At 36.7% G+C, this 14266-nt stretch overlaps 1 protein-coding gene across 12 annotated transcripts in view; it reads left to right on the forward strand.

Moving 5' to 3' along the window:
- Positions 1-14266, forward strand: part of PIEZO2 (piezo type mechanosensitive ion channel component 2) — a 312264-nt gene that overhangs the window by 180875 nt on the left and 117123 nt on the right. For all 12 annotated transcript variants that reach the window (XM_072034700.1, XM_038174513.2, XM_072034692.1 and 9 more), the window contains 2 exons: positions 2801-3011; positions 5857-6070. In XM_072034700.1, the coding sequence (XP_071890801.1) occupies positions 2801-3011; positions 5857-6070 (425 nt within the window). The remainder of the gene's footprint in view (positions 1-2800; positions 3012-5856; positions 6071-14266) is intronic.

The following is a 14266-nucleotide window of genomic DNA, read 5'->3' on the forward strand; positions in this document are numbered from 1 at the left end:
TTTCATGTGTGTCAGTACCAGATTATTAATGTCGAACTGTTAAGACAAAATGTAGCCTAAAGGTCCTTTTGATCAATGAAACAAGAGTGATTAGTCTTGTCAAGTAAAAAATAAATATATATATATATATATATATATATATATGATCCTTCTCATCATGATAGGAAAATATAACAAAAAAAAATCTGATGACAGTGAGGTGTGAAATTCAGCTTTCGGCATCTGCGATGAGGGGGAAAAGACAGTAAATGTTAAAGTCCCAGCTTTCTTTGGGCTGTTTTTATGAGATTTTCTTACTTCTCTGTCCTTGTATTTATTTTGTTCTTGAAAGTATTGCATTTTTTCTTCCAATTTATACTTGAAAATATTTTGTGTTACATTTTTCCCTCAAGAACTTCTTCTACTTCCATATGAATAATATATTTTTATTTTCTTTTGTGACTCTTCAGACTTTCATGTCTTGTTCCTGCATATGTAAAGTACTATCTTAGCAATTTAGACAGAACTCCTATTCACTCTAAGCTGTAGAAAATGTATGACTCTTGTCTTCATGTTCAGTGATAGAAGAAGAAGACTCTTGATAGAGAAGACTCTTGTCTTCATGTTCATGATATTCATACAGATATCTGTCCTCAAAATCTCCCTCGGAATATGGTTTAGTGGGGACTGTTAGTGTTAGGTCAGAGGTTGGACTCGATGATCTTGAGGTCTCTTCCAACCTAGAAATTCTGTGATTCTGTGATCTTATTTATTTTGAAATTATTCCTTTCATGTTATTTTAAGTAATTATATGTTTTAATGCTGACTGTCTTTAGGATGTTGAAAGCTCTAGCTGAGGGAACAATAGTCTCCTTCACACAGGTACACAGACCTTTGTATAGCTGGAGTGTTGTCTCATAACTTCTAAATACCCAGCAATCCTGCTGATTCTGTTTGGTTTGGGGTGTGAACACCATTGAAAGTTTCACTGTTCACTGGAAAAATATGAAGCTAAAGGCACAGAGCAGTACAGCCAGTCCAGGACGAACGTGACTGAGTACACGAGGACTAGGAGAGGAGCAGATTTATCTAGTAATTACAGCCTAAGCAGAAGTGATTATTACTTTTGCCCTTCTCATTGAAACAGCTGTAGTAAAATTGAGAGCAGCATCTATCATTCAGACTCCTGTCACCATTGTTTCTGACTATTTAAGTAGCTCCTGTCTAAACAGGAGCTCAGAAAGGAGCTGCAACAATGAACAGACTGTAAACTTCTTTGTGCTGCATGTCCTGAAATGCGTATAGTTAGTGAAATAGCCAGTTATGTCCAAGAGAAAGGTAGATTTCCCAGATCAGCCCTACTGCATTTAATACATATTTCATTGTCTGTAAAATAGATGCTCTTGAGAATGAGTGGGCTTTTTCTGGGCATTCACAACATTGTTAATGTTCCAAAGTAGGAGGAGAAAGTTGGCACCAAGCTTAGAGGTGAAATGAAGGAGCCTAGAGAGATTTTTTTTTCCCTTTGGGAATCTACATAACAAAATGGTACTGAAGAATTTGGTTGAGTTAAGCAGGCTTAGAGTTCAGCTATTCCTACTGCAATCTTATCTGTCAGTGTGGAATTTTTTGCTGCCAAAAGTCACCAATAAATATAACATTGCTATCCTAATGAAAAATATCAATAATCTCTCTTTCTCACTTTCACACACACACAGATACTGCTTGGCCAGAACATTAGCTAATATAAATTCAGATTAGTGCCAAAGAAGCTATGATGTATTACAGAGTGAAATTCTGGCTCAAAACTATTACATTTATATATATATATATGTATATGTATATGTGCCCCTTTGTGCCGCTGTGAATGACTAATATTTCCATAAATGGTATCTCTGGGTGGGCCTCCTGCTAATTCTGGTGATTCTCACAGTAGGTTAATGATTTAGTCTGCATCACTCAAGAGCTCTGTATGTCTTCTGGTCTCCAAGATACGATGGAGACTTGATGGTGAAGGCCACTGCCAAATCCTAACAAACCACTCAAGTATGAGAGACCTTTTCCCATTTCCTTCTTTTCCTTTTTCCATTGTACAGTTCTAAGCCACTGGTCTCATTTCCCATGCTAAGCTGTTGCAGATCACTCAAGCTTTCACTACTTCTCTCCTTTTGACTTTTTCTCCTTTTTTTTTTTTTTTTTTCCAACATCAGCCAACCTCATCATTTCTCATTCTTTCCCCAAGTCTCTGCTGGACATAGTTTTTCTCTCCCAACCTGCCCTTCTGTCACCCATGAGCTATCTGACCATTTATCTCAGCCCTTGTTGTTCTGTCTCAGATCATTCACGCTCAGGTTTTGCATTAGAAGTCTGAGAAAGGGTTGAAAAGTGAGGTTAGCTTAGGAGCATCAGCCAGAAAGGTACTTTGGGTTAATGTCTGAAGCTTATACCCAAAGAGGAGTTTGAGATTATACATTGCAAGATGGAAAGAATGCTGAGCAAACCAGATCAAATTTCATATGGAAATGAACATGCAGCCTGTTGTGCCTGTGTCGGAAGACTGAAGTCTTTCTCTGAGACAACTCTTAACATCCTTTTCTCTTGATACAGCTCTGAAGTGGGAGCCATCAATGTACAACTCTACCTTTAGTACATCTTTCATAATTCTCTTGTTCCTTACATATAGTTAGAGATTATAAGAAGACTTCATTTTTAAATATTTTTTTTAATTTTATTTTTTTTTAATGTCAAACCCCTTTCTGTCTTTCTCTTGCATTCTCTCTCTCTCTCTCTCTCTTTTTTTTTTTTCCCCCTCCTTTTTTAGGCTGTAAGAGAAAAGTTGGAGCCAGATGATGCTTTGATGTATGAAGAAGATCTGGATGGTGAAGATGGTGGTGAAGGAGAATTTGAGGAAACGATGAAATTAAAATTTCTCCGTAGAATCGCCTCCCTTGCATCCAAACTGAGGGAGTTTATTGGCAACATGATAACCACCACTGGAAAAGTTGTTGTTACAATTTTACTTGGTTCAGCAGGTTGGTGCATTTGAAAAATTTCCTCCAGAGCCCATTATATTATTAATTTAACAAATGAGTTTTCAGCACTTTGGCACCTGCGGGAATAACAATGGAAATTTTTAAGGGAAAAGAAATTGCTGCTGATTTTATTTAAATTAACTTTTTGGCAGGCATTGGAGTATGCTGAATTGCTTTTTTTTTTTTTTTTTTTTATGCTACTGCTACGTGGACCTATCATTCCGCATGTGACTTTTACGTTTTCTGTTATAACCAAATGGTGAATGGTTGCATATTATAAATGACAATAACATGAATTTATAGATTTGGTACTGCCAGTTCCAAGTGTAAAAAGGAACTGTATTCATATAGCCTTTAAAAAAAAAAAAAAAAAAAAAAAAAGAGAGGAAGAGAGAGAAGGAGAGAGGGAAAGAGAGAGAGAGAAAGAAAGAAGGAAGGAAGAAGGAAAGAAGGAAGAAAGGAAAGAAAAATAAATGATTAACAGGTGAACCATGCAGTGTGTAACAAAAGTGTGTAGCAGAATTTACAATGATTTTTGATGTGATTTTAATGTTGGTTGTTAAAAGTAGCTTTTTTGATATGATACATTAACATTGTATATAACATTTTCTTTAGTAATACATAATCAGCTACAGAGAGAACTGAAGTAGACAAAATTATTGTTGGTTGTAGTAAATTGATTGAAAATATGTTCCTGCAGTTGTAAATTAGCGTTTATCTGCCTATGTGATGTTTGAACAGGATCCCTACATATGAAGCATAAGTGCAAGTGTATGAGTAACACAGAAGTATGCTAAAATATATATTAAAAAAAAAGGTGGTATAAAATGTTTGGATGACAAGGACAGGACTGATGTGTATTTTTCAGTAAGGTAGGCTGTTTCACTAATGCAAACTCATCTGACAGCCCTAGATGTAGCCAAATTCTAAGTAATAAAAAAAGGGGAAAAAATAGGCTATGTGGATCGCAGTGGAGAATGACATCAGGGAAGACAGATACCATGAAAAAGAATGGCTGACAGGTATGCACAAATGGAAATTATTTCAGTGTCTTTCTGAAGTTGCATGAATATAAATAAAACATAACCAGTGGAAGATGAAGCAGAAGTGTCACACATAAGTGGTAGGAGGCATTTTCTCAGAGTGGCATTGGGCAGCTTGTCTGCATAATTCCAAAACACACTGAGGACTGGGAGGTATTCAGAGGAAAGTTACAAAAAGGGCTTGAGGTCTGGGAAGCCTATATTCCAAAGAGAGACCTCAAGCTTAATTAGTTAAATACTTCCATATTCACTGTGCCAAGAAAAAAAAAATATATATATATATATATATGAATGATGGTTTGATTGCAGTCTGAAAGTACTGACAAGGGTACAAAGAACCTACATATTTGTGGCAGACATTTAATCTAGCAGAAGTTATAATGTGACTCAATATTTAAAACAATTTGAAACCGGAAATAAATTTTGAATTTTTCACAGCCAAAGTAATTTGCCATATAAATAACTTATTTATGGATATCGCATATTCTCCTTCTCCTAAAGTGTTTAAATTAAGACAAAGTATCTTTTTGAAGGAAGCAAATATAGAGTTATAGGTTTGAGGCAGAAATTACTGGGTAAAATTTTATATCCTGCATTACAGAGACAGTCAGAATAGATGATCCCTGTGGTTCTGTCATGCTTTTAAAAGTGAAAGCCTATGGAAAAGTCAGCAGATTATACGCCAGAGCAGAAACAAACACCCTAGGCTGAAGATGTAGTCTGAAGCATGATGTAGAAGGTTGCAAGAATCATACTCAAACAAAATTACCATGAGTAAGGATCCTTATGGTACACATTTTGCCCAGTATCCCATGCTTGTGGCCAGCTTTTGACAATTTCTGCCATTAAAATCCAGAGTGAAGCCCTCTGCCTTCTGAAACCCTTTCTGTCCCCTGCTGCCTTGCAAGGACTCTGCCCTGTGAAAGCTGGGGACAGAAATGTTTGGGGCTACCATTCGGGCATGTCACAAGTCTGTCGGGGAGAGACCCCCTGGAGCACAGCAAAGGCAGCTGTGGCCATACCGGAGCCATGGGGCACCGGGAGCCTGCAGATCTGTCCTGAAGGAAGGCAGCGTTCAGATGCACTAGTAAAGAAGTTACAAACAAGTGGGGGCAGTCATCCCTAGATAGTTCTCTTAGCTTCAGTACTGTTACTGCAGTGACCCCACTAAGCTGCTAAGCTGCATGTAAGCTCTCTATGTCATTTTCTCCTGGTTTCCACTCCTGGACATGTGTATCTTTCCTGCTTCCTCATTTCTTTGTGGGATACACACAGAGCATCAGATTTCCTTCACCAATCAGACATTTTAACAAATGAAATACTCTGCTACTTGGGTAAGAGCAAAATCAATATACATAGGTACGACAGCAGGTTGCTTGTCATATGCAAATTTCAAGTTTCTATGAGTTATAAGAATAAAAAAAATCTGCTGAATATTTTCTAGATACCTTTTATTTTCACTATATGTATCTTTTTTTTTTTTTTTTTTCATTTTTATTAACTCAAGGTACTTCAAGATTTATATGACAAGGCTTTTTACTGTTCATCTGTCGTGCCATTTTAGCATCGTATACTTACAGTTCATTTTGAAATCCAATATGCCAGTGCTCAAAAAAAAAAAAAAAAAAAAGATCCTTTTAGTCTCCCAGCTAATAGCAATGTAGCAATCTTAAGAGCTAATTCTAATAATTAGCATAAAAATAACTAGATTAAGTTGTATAATGCACTTGTCAGACTTAAGTATTAACCAAATGCTGGTGTTTCCCACACTTTTCCAACCCTTCACATTTTTGTTTTGACAGGTATGATGGTGCCATCTTTGACCTCTGCTGTGTATTTCCTTGTATTTTTGGGCCTGTGTACATGGTGGTCCTTTTGCCAAGTATTTGATCCGCTGATATTCAGCTGTCTGTGTGTATTAATGGCTATATTCAGTGCGGGGCACATAATTGGACTTTATCTGTACCAGCTACAGTTCTTCCAGGAGGTTGTTCCACCAAAAGATTTCTATGCCAGGTGAGAGAAATTCCTTTCTTGTTTAGTTGTGGACAAATGATGCAATGTTCTGTTATTGCCTGTTGTTTAAGATGGTCTTCCACATAATGGTTTGACAAAATTTCTGTGTCACTTTGGGAATCATCATGTTCAGTCTTTGAAGAGTGGAAGTAAAACAGACTGAATGTTTTGGATGATAGAACAGTGACAGTCCTGTCTGGGCAATTGGATACAGAAGGAAGGTTAGAAGGGGAAGATGATTTTTTAAATTTTTATTTGTATATTTTTATTTGTATTATTATTTTAGTGAGGCTCACATGTGAGTGAGAAGGACTTGGTTAAGAAAGGAGATAAAGGAAACCAGTGGCAGCATTGAAGCAAAGGCAGTGTATGCATGTATGTTTTTGTTATAGGAAAAGAAATATTCTGAGGTCTAACGTAGTAGCGTCTTAACTGAGGCAAAATGAACGTGTGGCACCATCCTTGTGTGCAGAGACTGAGGGCTGCTGTGGTACTTCATCTGCTGTGCATAATACTGGACTGTTAATATAAAAATTCTCTGTGGTCATGCAGAACATGCTGATATTATGTTCATACCAAAAGCTGCATCACTTCTGGGTCAAAAAGCAAGTTAATTTCTAGTTACTGCTGCAGTAAATATTGAATGGATGTGACTTTTCTGACCCTTTAATTTTTTATGTGCTTTTATACTGACATCTAAAAGAAGATGAAGTAATAGATGTGTTTTATTCCTTACTATTTTATTTTATTTTTTTGCTGCTGGATTATGACTGCAAATTTTTTAATGGTATGTGTTTATAGTCATATAGTGTTTGTTTAGATTAAATTAAATACAAAACTTATTTTTATTTCTAGTAAGCCTATTGCTCCTTATAAGTATTATAAGTTGAAAGTGAAGAGGTATCAGACGTACTGGAGTGAATCAATTAATGATTCATATCTTGGTGTGCTTCATTAAAAGCAGCAAAAAATGAGCTGCTTAGCTACAGTGGTTGGTACTTTACCAGTTATTTTGACATTTTATCTTGTACAGATTAATAAATGTGTGTTCTGTGATATTGGAATTGCTGACTGGAGGAGGCTGATTTTGGAGGGCATAGCATTACCAGGAAAATCAGAAATGGTCTACTTCGTTTAGGATCTTTTGTGCCACCTAGAGGTCAATGGAGGAGAATGGATAATTTCTAGTAGTTCCGAGTTGCTAAACAACTCACAACTTCCCTGAAATCTTTGTTACTTTCTCTGTGTATTAATAAAAGAAACAGAAATTATTATTAATCTAAATATGAGGTTATCATCTTACAATGTTTTATCACCAGACAGTAGTAAAATTTTATCATGGCAAGGAAGTATGTTTCACAAAATTTTTGCTATAAAAAAAAATCTTCAGAAGCATCATTTGTAAAAGTTCTTTTCTTCTTTTTAATATTTTGTTACAAATTTTAACTTATTTTACTTTTCAATTAATTTAGTCTCAAGCTTAGTTCGTATATTAGGTTATTTTTATAAATTCTACAGTTTATGATTAAATTTCATTCAGTGCAAATATACCACTTTATTTTAGTCACTATTTTTTGAAATGAAAAGTAAGATTGCAAGAAAATTATTACTTCACTGAAGCACCTTCAGAGTGTGGGTAAAAAAAAAATTCTCGTGTTGGGCTTTGGAACATTTATTTATCTTACTAGTTTTTGTAAGTGAAAATCATGTAATCTTATTGTAAACTTCCTCTTGAAATGGTATGGTTGTGTACTCTGTCTTTTATACATATAACATGAAGAACTGATGTTCTAAATTACATAGGAAATCATATTGGAACATACAAAAAATGAAAGTGACTTCGACAGGAGGTGTGGTGATTATGTTCTTTCTTCACTCTTGGTTCAATTTTCTTTGATCTGATTTTAGGGAGATGGGTTTGAAGAGCATCATGACAGGTGTTATCAATGCTTGGAGGTGCAAATCTGAGTGTAAGAAAAGCTACTAATAAGGTTTTTAGTTATTGGAGTAGGACTCAGATGTAAAGCAGAGGCTAGAGGAGTGAAAAGTGAGAGACATACTGGAATGGTACAGAAAAATATTTTAGCATTTCTCATCTTAGAAGAAATTTAATACCTTGCTATTTTATGTACCATCTTGGTTTAAAGTGAAGCTAAGTATTCAGAGTTCCCATTGATACTAGTGGGTGGCCTACATTGGTAAATTATATGCTGAGAAAAGAATCTGATTCTCACTATTTTTCTCTGCTATTCTCACCCAGAACATGCTATTCAATGTCTTTTTTTTTTTTTTTTTTCAAAAGGAAAATAAAATAGAAGATTGTTCTTATACTTACTCACCTGAATGAACTCTCCTTATTTAGTTGAAAAATATTCACTGTATGTAAAATTTTACAACAGGCACATGTATTTGCATGCCTTAGTTTTAGGGCTGTTATAAGTGGACCTTTATCTGTAAAAGAAGGGGAAAGGAAACATAAAGAAAAAGGGCTTTTATTTCTCTGGGCAGTTTTGACGGCTTGTCCCCCAGGTTAAACTCTCCTCAGATGCAAGGGCAGATATGAAAATTACTGCTGTTGGGTTATCGGTGTATATTTTTTCTCTTTGCAGAGCATAAGGCTAAGATTGGTATTTCTGGATTTGAGATCTCAAATTTGCAAGAAATGTGCAAGTTGTTTCTGCTCCACAAGAAAACGTGTTGTCTCTGAATACTAATGCATTCAGCTCACCACTGTATCAATTGATTTCAGGCTAGATGATGTTGAACTATACCCAAACAAGCTGGAAAATTCTCAATATTTTATTATTAATATTTTTCAGCTTAGGTTTGCATCATGCTTGTGCTGCTCCTTCTTTTTAAAAACACTTCAACTCAAAATTCAGCAGTCATGACTGTAAGAAGTGACTGAACAGTGTCACCAGACAAATGTAGTTTTCTTGAAAGAGGGTGGTCTGAAATAAAACTAGGGAAATATATCCCCTCTGGTGAACTTTGATGTTTTGTCCTGGAACCTTATGGGATTCTGCAAGCAAACTACCACCACCACTGCCCTGCAATAGGATATTGTGATAACACACCCCTGCATATTTGCCATATTGCTGTTATCAAACACGAAGACTCTGATCTTCTACAAGATTTGAAATCTACTATAGCGACTTTCCGGTTCTGCTATGGACATAGAGAAATGGCATAAGCACAAACACACACTTAAATGCCATCCAGCATGCAGTGGAGTCTACAGATTTAGGAATACATAGGGTACTGAAAATTTGAAGTATAGCTGATATGTCAGGGATAGGCACGCTACTGGTGAGCTTGTATGAAGTTTCCTCTGCTGCTTACAGCTTTTCTTCTGCAGACCAGTCCATAGTGGAGAAGTGAGTAGCTGTAATTCAAAGAAGTGCCCTGACTGCCTTGTAAAGAGTGGTCCTAAGTGGCTCAGGGGGTCTGGTGTCAATAAGGCCAAATTGGCCCCTCAGTTAGGTGTTACCTAGTTGCTTAAGTTAATACTGGTTATATGCTAACCCACCTCTGCCAAATAAAATGTTCACACTCTTTCTATACCCCATTTAAAATATTTACCTTCTGTGTTGCCTTGCTGCTCTATTGCCAAATTGGTGATTTGCAGAGGTGGGAAAACAATAGCAAGAAGTATCCATTTAAAACAAAATTCAGAAAATATCATATTTCTGCCATAAAATTCTTTTCACCTGATTTAACAAAAACACGTCAATGAGCTAAAATGACTTTGGAAATTATGTACACAGTGTCACAGCCTGAAAAAATATGCAATAATGTTTGCCATTTTTCAGATTGCTGTCTCCTTTCTTCCTGATGTTGTTTATTTTGGCAAAAGGATGTAATTAGGGCAATGATAAGGCCTTGCCAACATGAAGAAATAAGATCAGTGCAGTGGTATGAAGTTTATCCTGAGCTAGTAAAGTTATTCCTGTCCAAACCTTTGTTTTTGAGTGCGTTTGTTTATAGATCCAGTAACCAGATGCAAGTTAAAACCTATGTGCTTTCTTAGAGTTTTAGATCTGTCTTACATTGCGTGTAGTTTTCGGGCAAGTAATGTTCAAAATAGTTTAAGTAAAAATGGTGTCATCTGTGGGAAGGCATCACGCTTATGAAGTGAGGCAAACTTGGAAGTACAGGGAGTACAGCCACTTGACAGTAGGATATTACTTCACAATTTCTTTAAGTGGATGGGAATGTGGAATTACACAGCTGATAGCTTCATTGCAATTTGAATGGGAAAGTCTAATCTAAGGCTGTCTTTTCAACAGGAAATTTTCTTCTGAAGGGTGCCTATGAATCTCTTCAAGGAGAGACTTTTTAAATAGGGTTTGTGGTGATGATTAGTAACAAGCTTTGGTAAGACAGAGTGTTCGAAGTTCATTTATGTATCTTATATTAAGCTGCCCTTTGGCTGGTACAGCTTTTGTGCCCTCTGCCTGAATTTTTTTCAGTCACTTACCGTCACGGCACTACAACACCCACTACCATTGCACAGACCTCTGGAGACGTGCGGTGCAAGGACACTGCCCTGCCCTTGTTCCATTTCCATCTTCCTCTGTGTGCAAAGGCACACTTTGTACTTGCAGAGTGAGTTCCAAACCATGCCGTGCTGGCCACCGCTTTTGTCACTGATTAGTTTGGGTTTGAGAACAAGGATTTCTCTCTTGCAAAACTTAGCTAATTGATGTTATTCTTGAGAGTTTTGCAGCTGAATTTCATATTAGCTATGTAATGCACCACAGCTTTGGAGACTATTAATATCACTTAGAAGGCTTTCTTATGTGCTTTCTTAGAGCTTTATCTTGAGTTTCATTATCTGTATTTATTTATTTATTTTTAATTATCTTGCAAAGGAAGTGAATGATTCTGTTAACAGCTCAGAAATGCAAGTTTAGATTACTATTGACAAAAGACAGCAATCATCCTTGCTATTACTGTAATCACTTTCTAAACTATGAGGTAGCCCAGGGCAAGTGCAGCTCTGAATTGTGTGATTCTGCAAAGGATGTTTTATCAAAGGTTTTAATACACCTTATAAAGCAAGTTTCTCAATATCATGTTAGAAAACACTTCTGTACTACACAGTAAATAGTCCATTTTCTATTAGCTGAACCTTTATAGTCCTCATTATAATATAATTTCATATTAACTACCTAATAATCTACATCTGGTGTCCAAAAATATTCAAAGACTGCCACAGTTGAGACAATCTTTCCCACGTGCTTGCTTTTGTTTAATGTGGAATGGATATGTTCACTAGCCTTTCCTTTGGTAGGAGCATTTGTCTCCTCTCTATTTTTTTTTTTTAAAAAGAAAAAGAGCTTAGAATTTCATATGATTGAGAAAACTGTTACTTTTTTGTCAGATCTAATTGAAGCTGACCAGATTTCATTAGGAAAAGGTCATATATAAAAGCCCTTGTTCACGGGCAGCGCAGCTGCACAAACTTTATTTCCAAAAACCAAACTCTAATCTCATGAGCAACCATGGCAGATAACAATGAGTGGACAGCTGAGCCTGTTCATTACAACAAAGCAGAGAAATACAACAGAATTAAGAAAAACTCAGAACAAGAACAAGAAAGCTTGGAGGAAGAGATCTGTAACAGTTGATGTTACAGATCTTGTAACATCAAGTTCTTGATGGCTTCAATTTATAATGAAATCTATCTTAAACATGCATAAGATAAACTATATCTTATCTTAAAATCTGAAAAATTGTTGGTATTGCTGTTGACCAATTAATGTAGAGGGTTTTTAGGTAAGTTCGACCTGAAAACTGACACATCGTCTAGGGAAATTTTTTTGGAGTTTTTTTGGAGTTGCTTATTTTTTATTTATTTTTTTTAAGGTAGGTTTTCAGTGAATGCAATTTCTTTTTCATTGGTAAAGAAGACCACATAACCCAGTTTCAGTCATTGTGGTGACCAGGGTCTTTGTCTTAAAATATTAAGCACGTAATTTTCCCACAAGTCTTACCCCGGATTTCTGAATTCAGGCTTTTATTTACTGGAAAAGTAAGAACTGGGGGTGTTTTGGAAGGTGAAGATGCTTTACATTCTTCCTGTGGACCCAGACAGACAGGCATAACATGGCATGAGCGGACTTGATGGGAGTCCCAGGGAAGTGGGAAAGTTCTCTCTGACCTTGAGCATTTCCATTTCAACAGTCAGTTGCTGATGGAGGCAGAAGCAGAATACTAGGAAAAAACAGCTGCTCTTAAAGCACTTGAAGCCAAATGCTAGAACTCAGTATTATGTCTTCATTATGCCTGCCCTGCCTCTTATCTGCCCTCCCTCCCAATGAAAGCCCAAACCCCTTTGATTAACATGAAAAAAGAAGGGACAAGTAACACTGTCTTATATACAGACAGCTATGAGGAGTCATTTATATTTGTTCCCATAAAGTTAATAGTTATAATCTTTCAGAGGTCTACCACTCACAGAAAATTTTCACAATGTGTCCATGGGAAATCCTTGGGAAAATATGAGTTATTCTTCTCCAAGTAAAAATACAGCTCATTGAAAAAAAAAAAAAATGAAAAAGTGCAATGTTTGGCTAAATCTCCATGTAAAAAGTTGATTGCCACTCTGCCATTCACCTTCAGAAACACTTTTCATTATGAACCACCCGAATTGTAGTTCCGAATAGGAAAAAGTGAAATAGTTGTACAGAAATGCTGGTTCTCTGTTAATTAGCAATGCAGGAGTAATTCTGACCGCACAGTGAAAGGTGCTGCAGTCCTGGTCCTCTCTGTGCTTTTGCAGCTAGAGGCAGTCCCACTCGGAGCTTCCACTGTCCTGCAGCTGTGCATCGCTGCCTGGCTCAGCTGCAGGCTGAGTTATTGAATTGCAAAGGGACCCTGACAATGGCACAGCAATTTTGCCGATTTGGAGATTTTACAGCAGAGTTCACCCATCTTTACACGTAACAAAATCTGTGAGCTACAAAGCTCATTTTGTTTCATAAAACCCATTTAATTTTCATGACAGATTTTCCTTCTTCTAAAGAAGGTGAAGAGTGCAAAACCATAGCAAGGGAACAGTTCTGTAGCATGTCTGATTTACTTTTCTACTCATTTGGTTTCATGACTGCAGTACAAGCTTAGCATATAACTTACCTCTTGGCTGCTGACCTCCTCTGCTCCCCTGAAGATACCAGGGAGCCCAGCACATGCAGACCCTTCTCAGAAGAGATCCCCATAGGAAAGTCTGTCCAAAGTGTGTTTAAAGGTGGACTGGTTTTAAAACTGCAAACAGCATTCTCAGATAAAAGGCTGGGGACTATAGCTTCATTTTCACATAGTTCAATAACTGTTTTTAAAACTGTATTTTGTATTCAGTGATCTAATTAACATCATCTTTATGCTGTTTCATTACTTGTTGAATGCAATTGATGAACACGAACAGTGTTGCCTCCCTTGATTCCATTCACTTCAACAGATAAAATTAGCAGTACTTCTCTTCAGTCTCTTCTCACCAGAAATTGCAAGATTTTCATCCCTTTGCACATGGATTGTGCAAATTCCCCATGAGACTTTGAACGGGCTGTCTAACCCCTGCCTCACCGATCAAGGAAGGTGAATAGAATTGCAAGTGAAGTTGCATAAACTTAGTGAGGAAAGTCTAGTTTTATTTATAGCTAGTAACAACAGCCTGCTGTGAAATAGATGGATTATCAATACTATCCTCTGCAGAACACCTATAGCCAGGGCTGGTAAATAGTTATCTGAATTAATGAGAGCACAGCAAAAGAGTTGAAAATAAAAGTTATAAAAGTAAACTGAGGAATACTGGAAAATTCATAGGAAGTCTTCTAAACTTGTCCATTACATTTATTTCTCATTCCTAAGAGGAAGAAGTACTGGTTCCTAACATACCTTAATATTCTTTCATTCTTTCTCAGTGTCTTACTTCACTAGAACAGGCTGGTGTCGTTTATATCAAAGACTGCTCAAGGTGACTGTCCTGGTTTCAGTTAGAACAGAGTTAGCTGTCGGCTGGGTTAAACCACGACAGTGACTGACCAAGAAATGGTCCTGTTTAGTGAATCTGGCTCAGGATTTCATTGATTGATCTTTTTACAACACTGAGTAATAATTTCATTTTTGCCTGTTCTGAGTTTCTCACTGGTAGCCATCCTGATAGCACTGTCTGGAAAATCCAAATGCAATGGG

The sequence above is a fragment of the Anas platyrhynchos genome, chromosome 2, assembly GCF_047663525.1.
Source record: "Anas platyrhynchos isolate ZD024472 breed Pekin duck chromosome 2, IASCAAS_PekinDuck_T2T, whole genome shotgun sequence".
Lineage (NCBI taxonomy): Eukaryota > Metazoa > Chordata > Aves > Anseriformes > Anatidae > Anas > Anas platyrhynchos.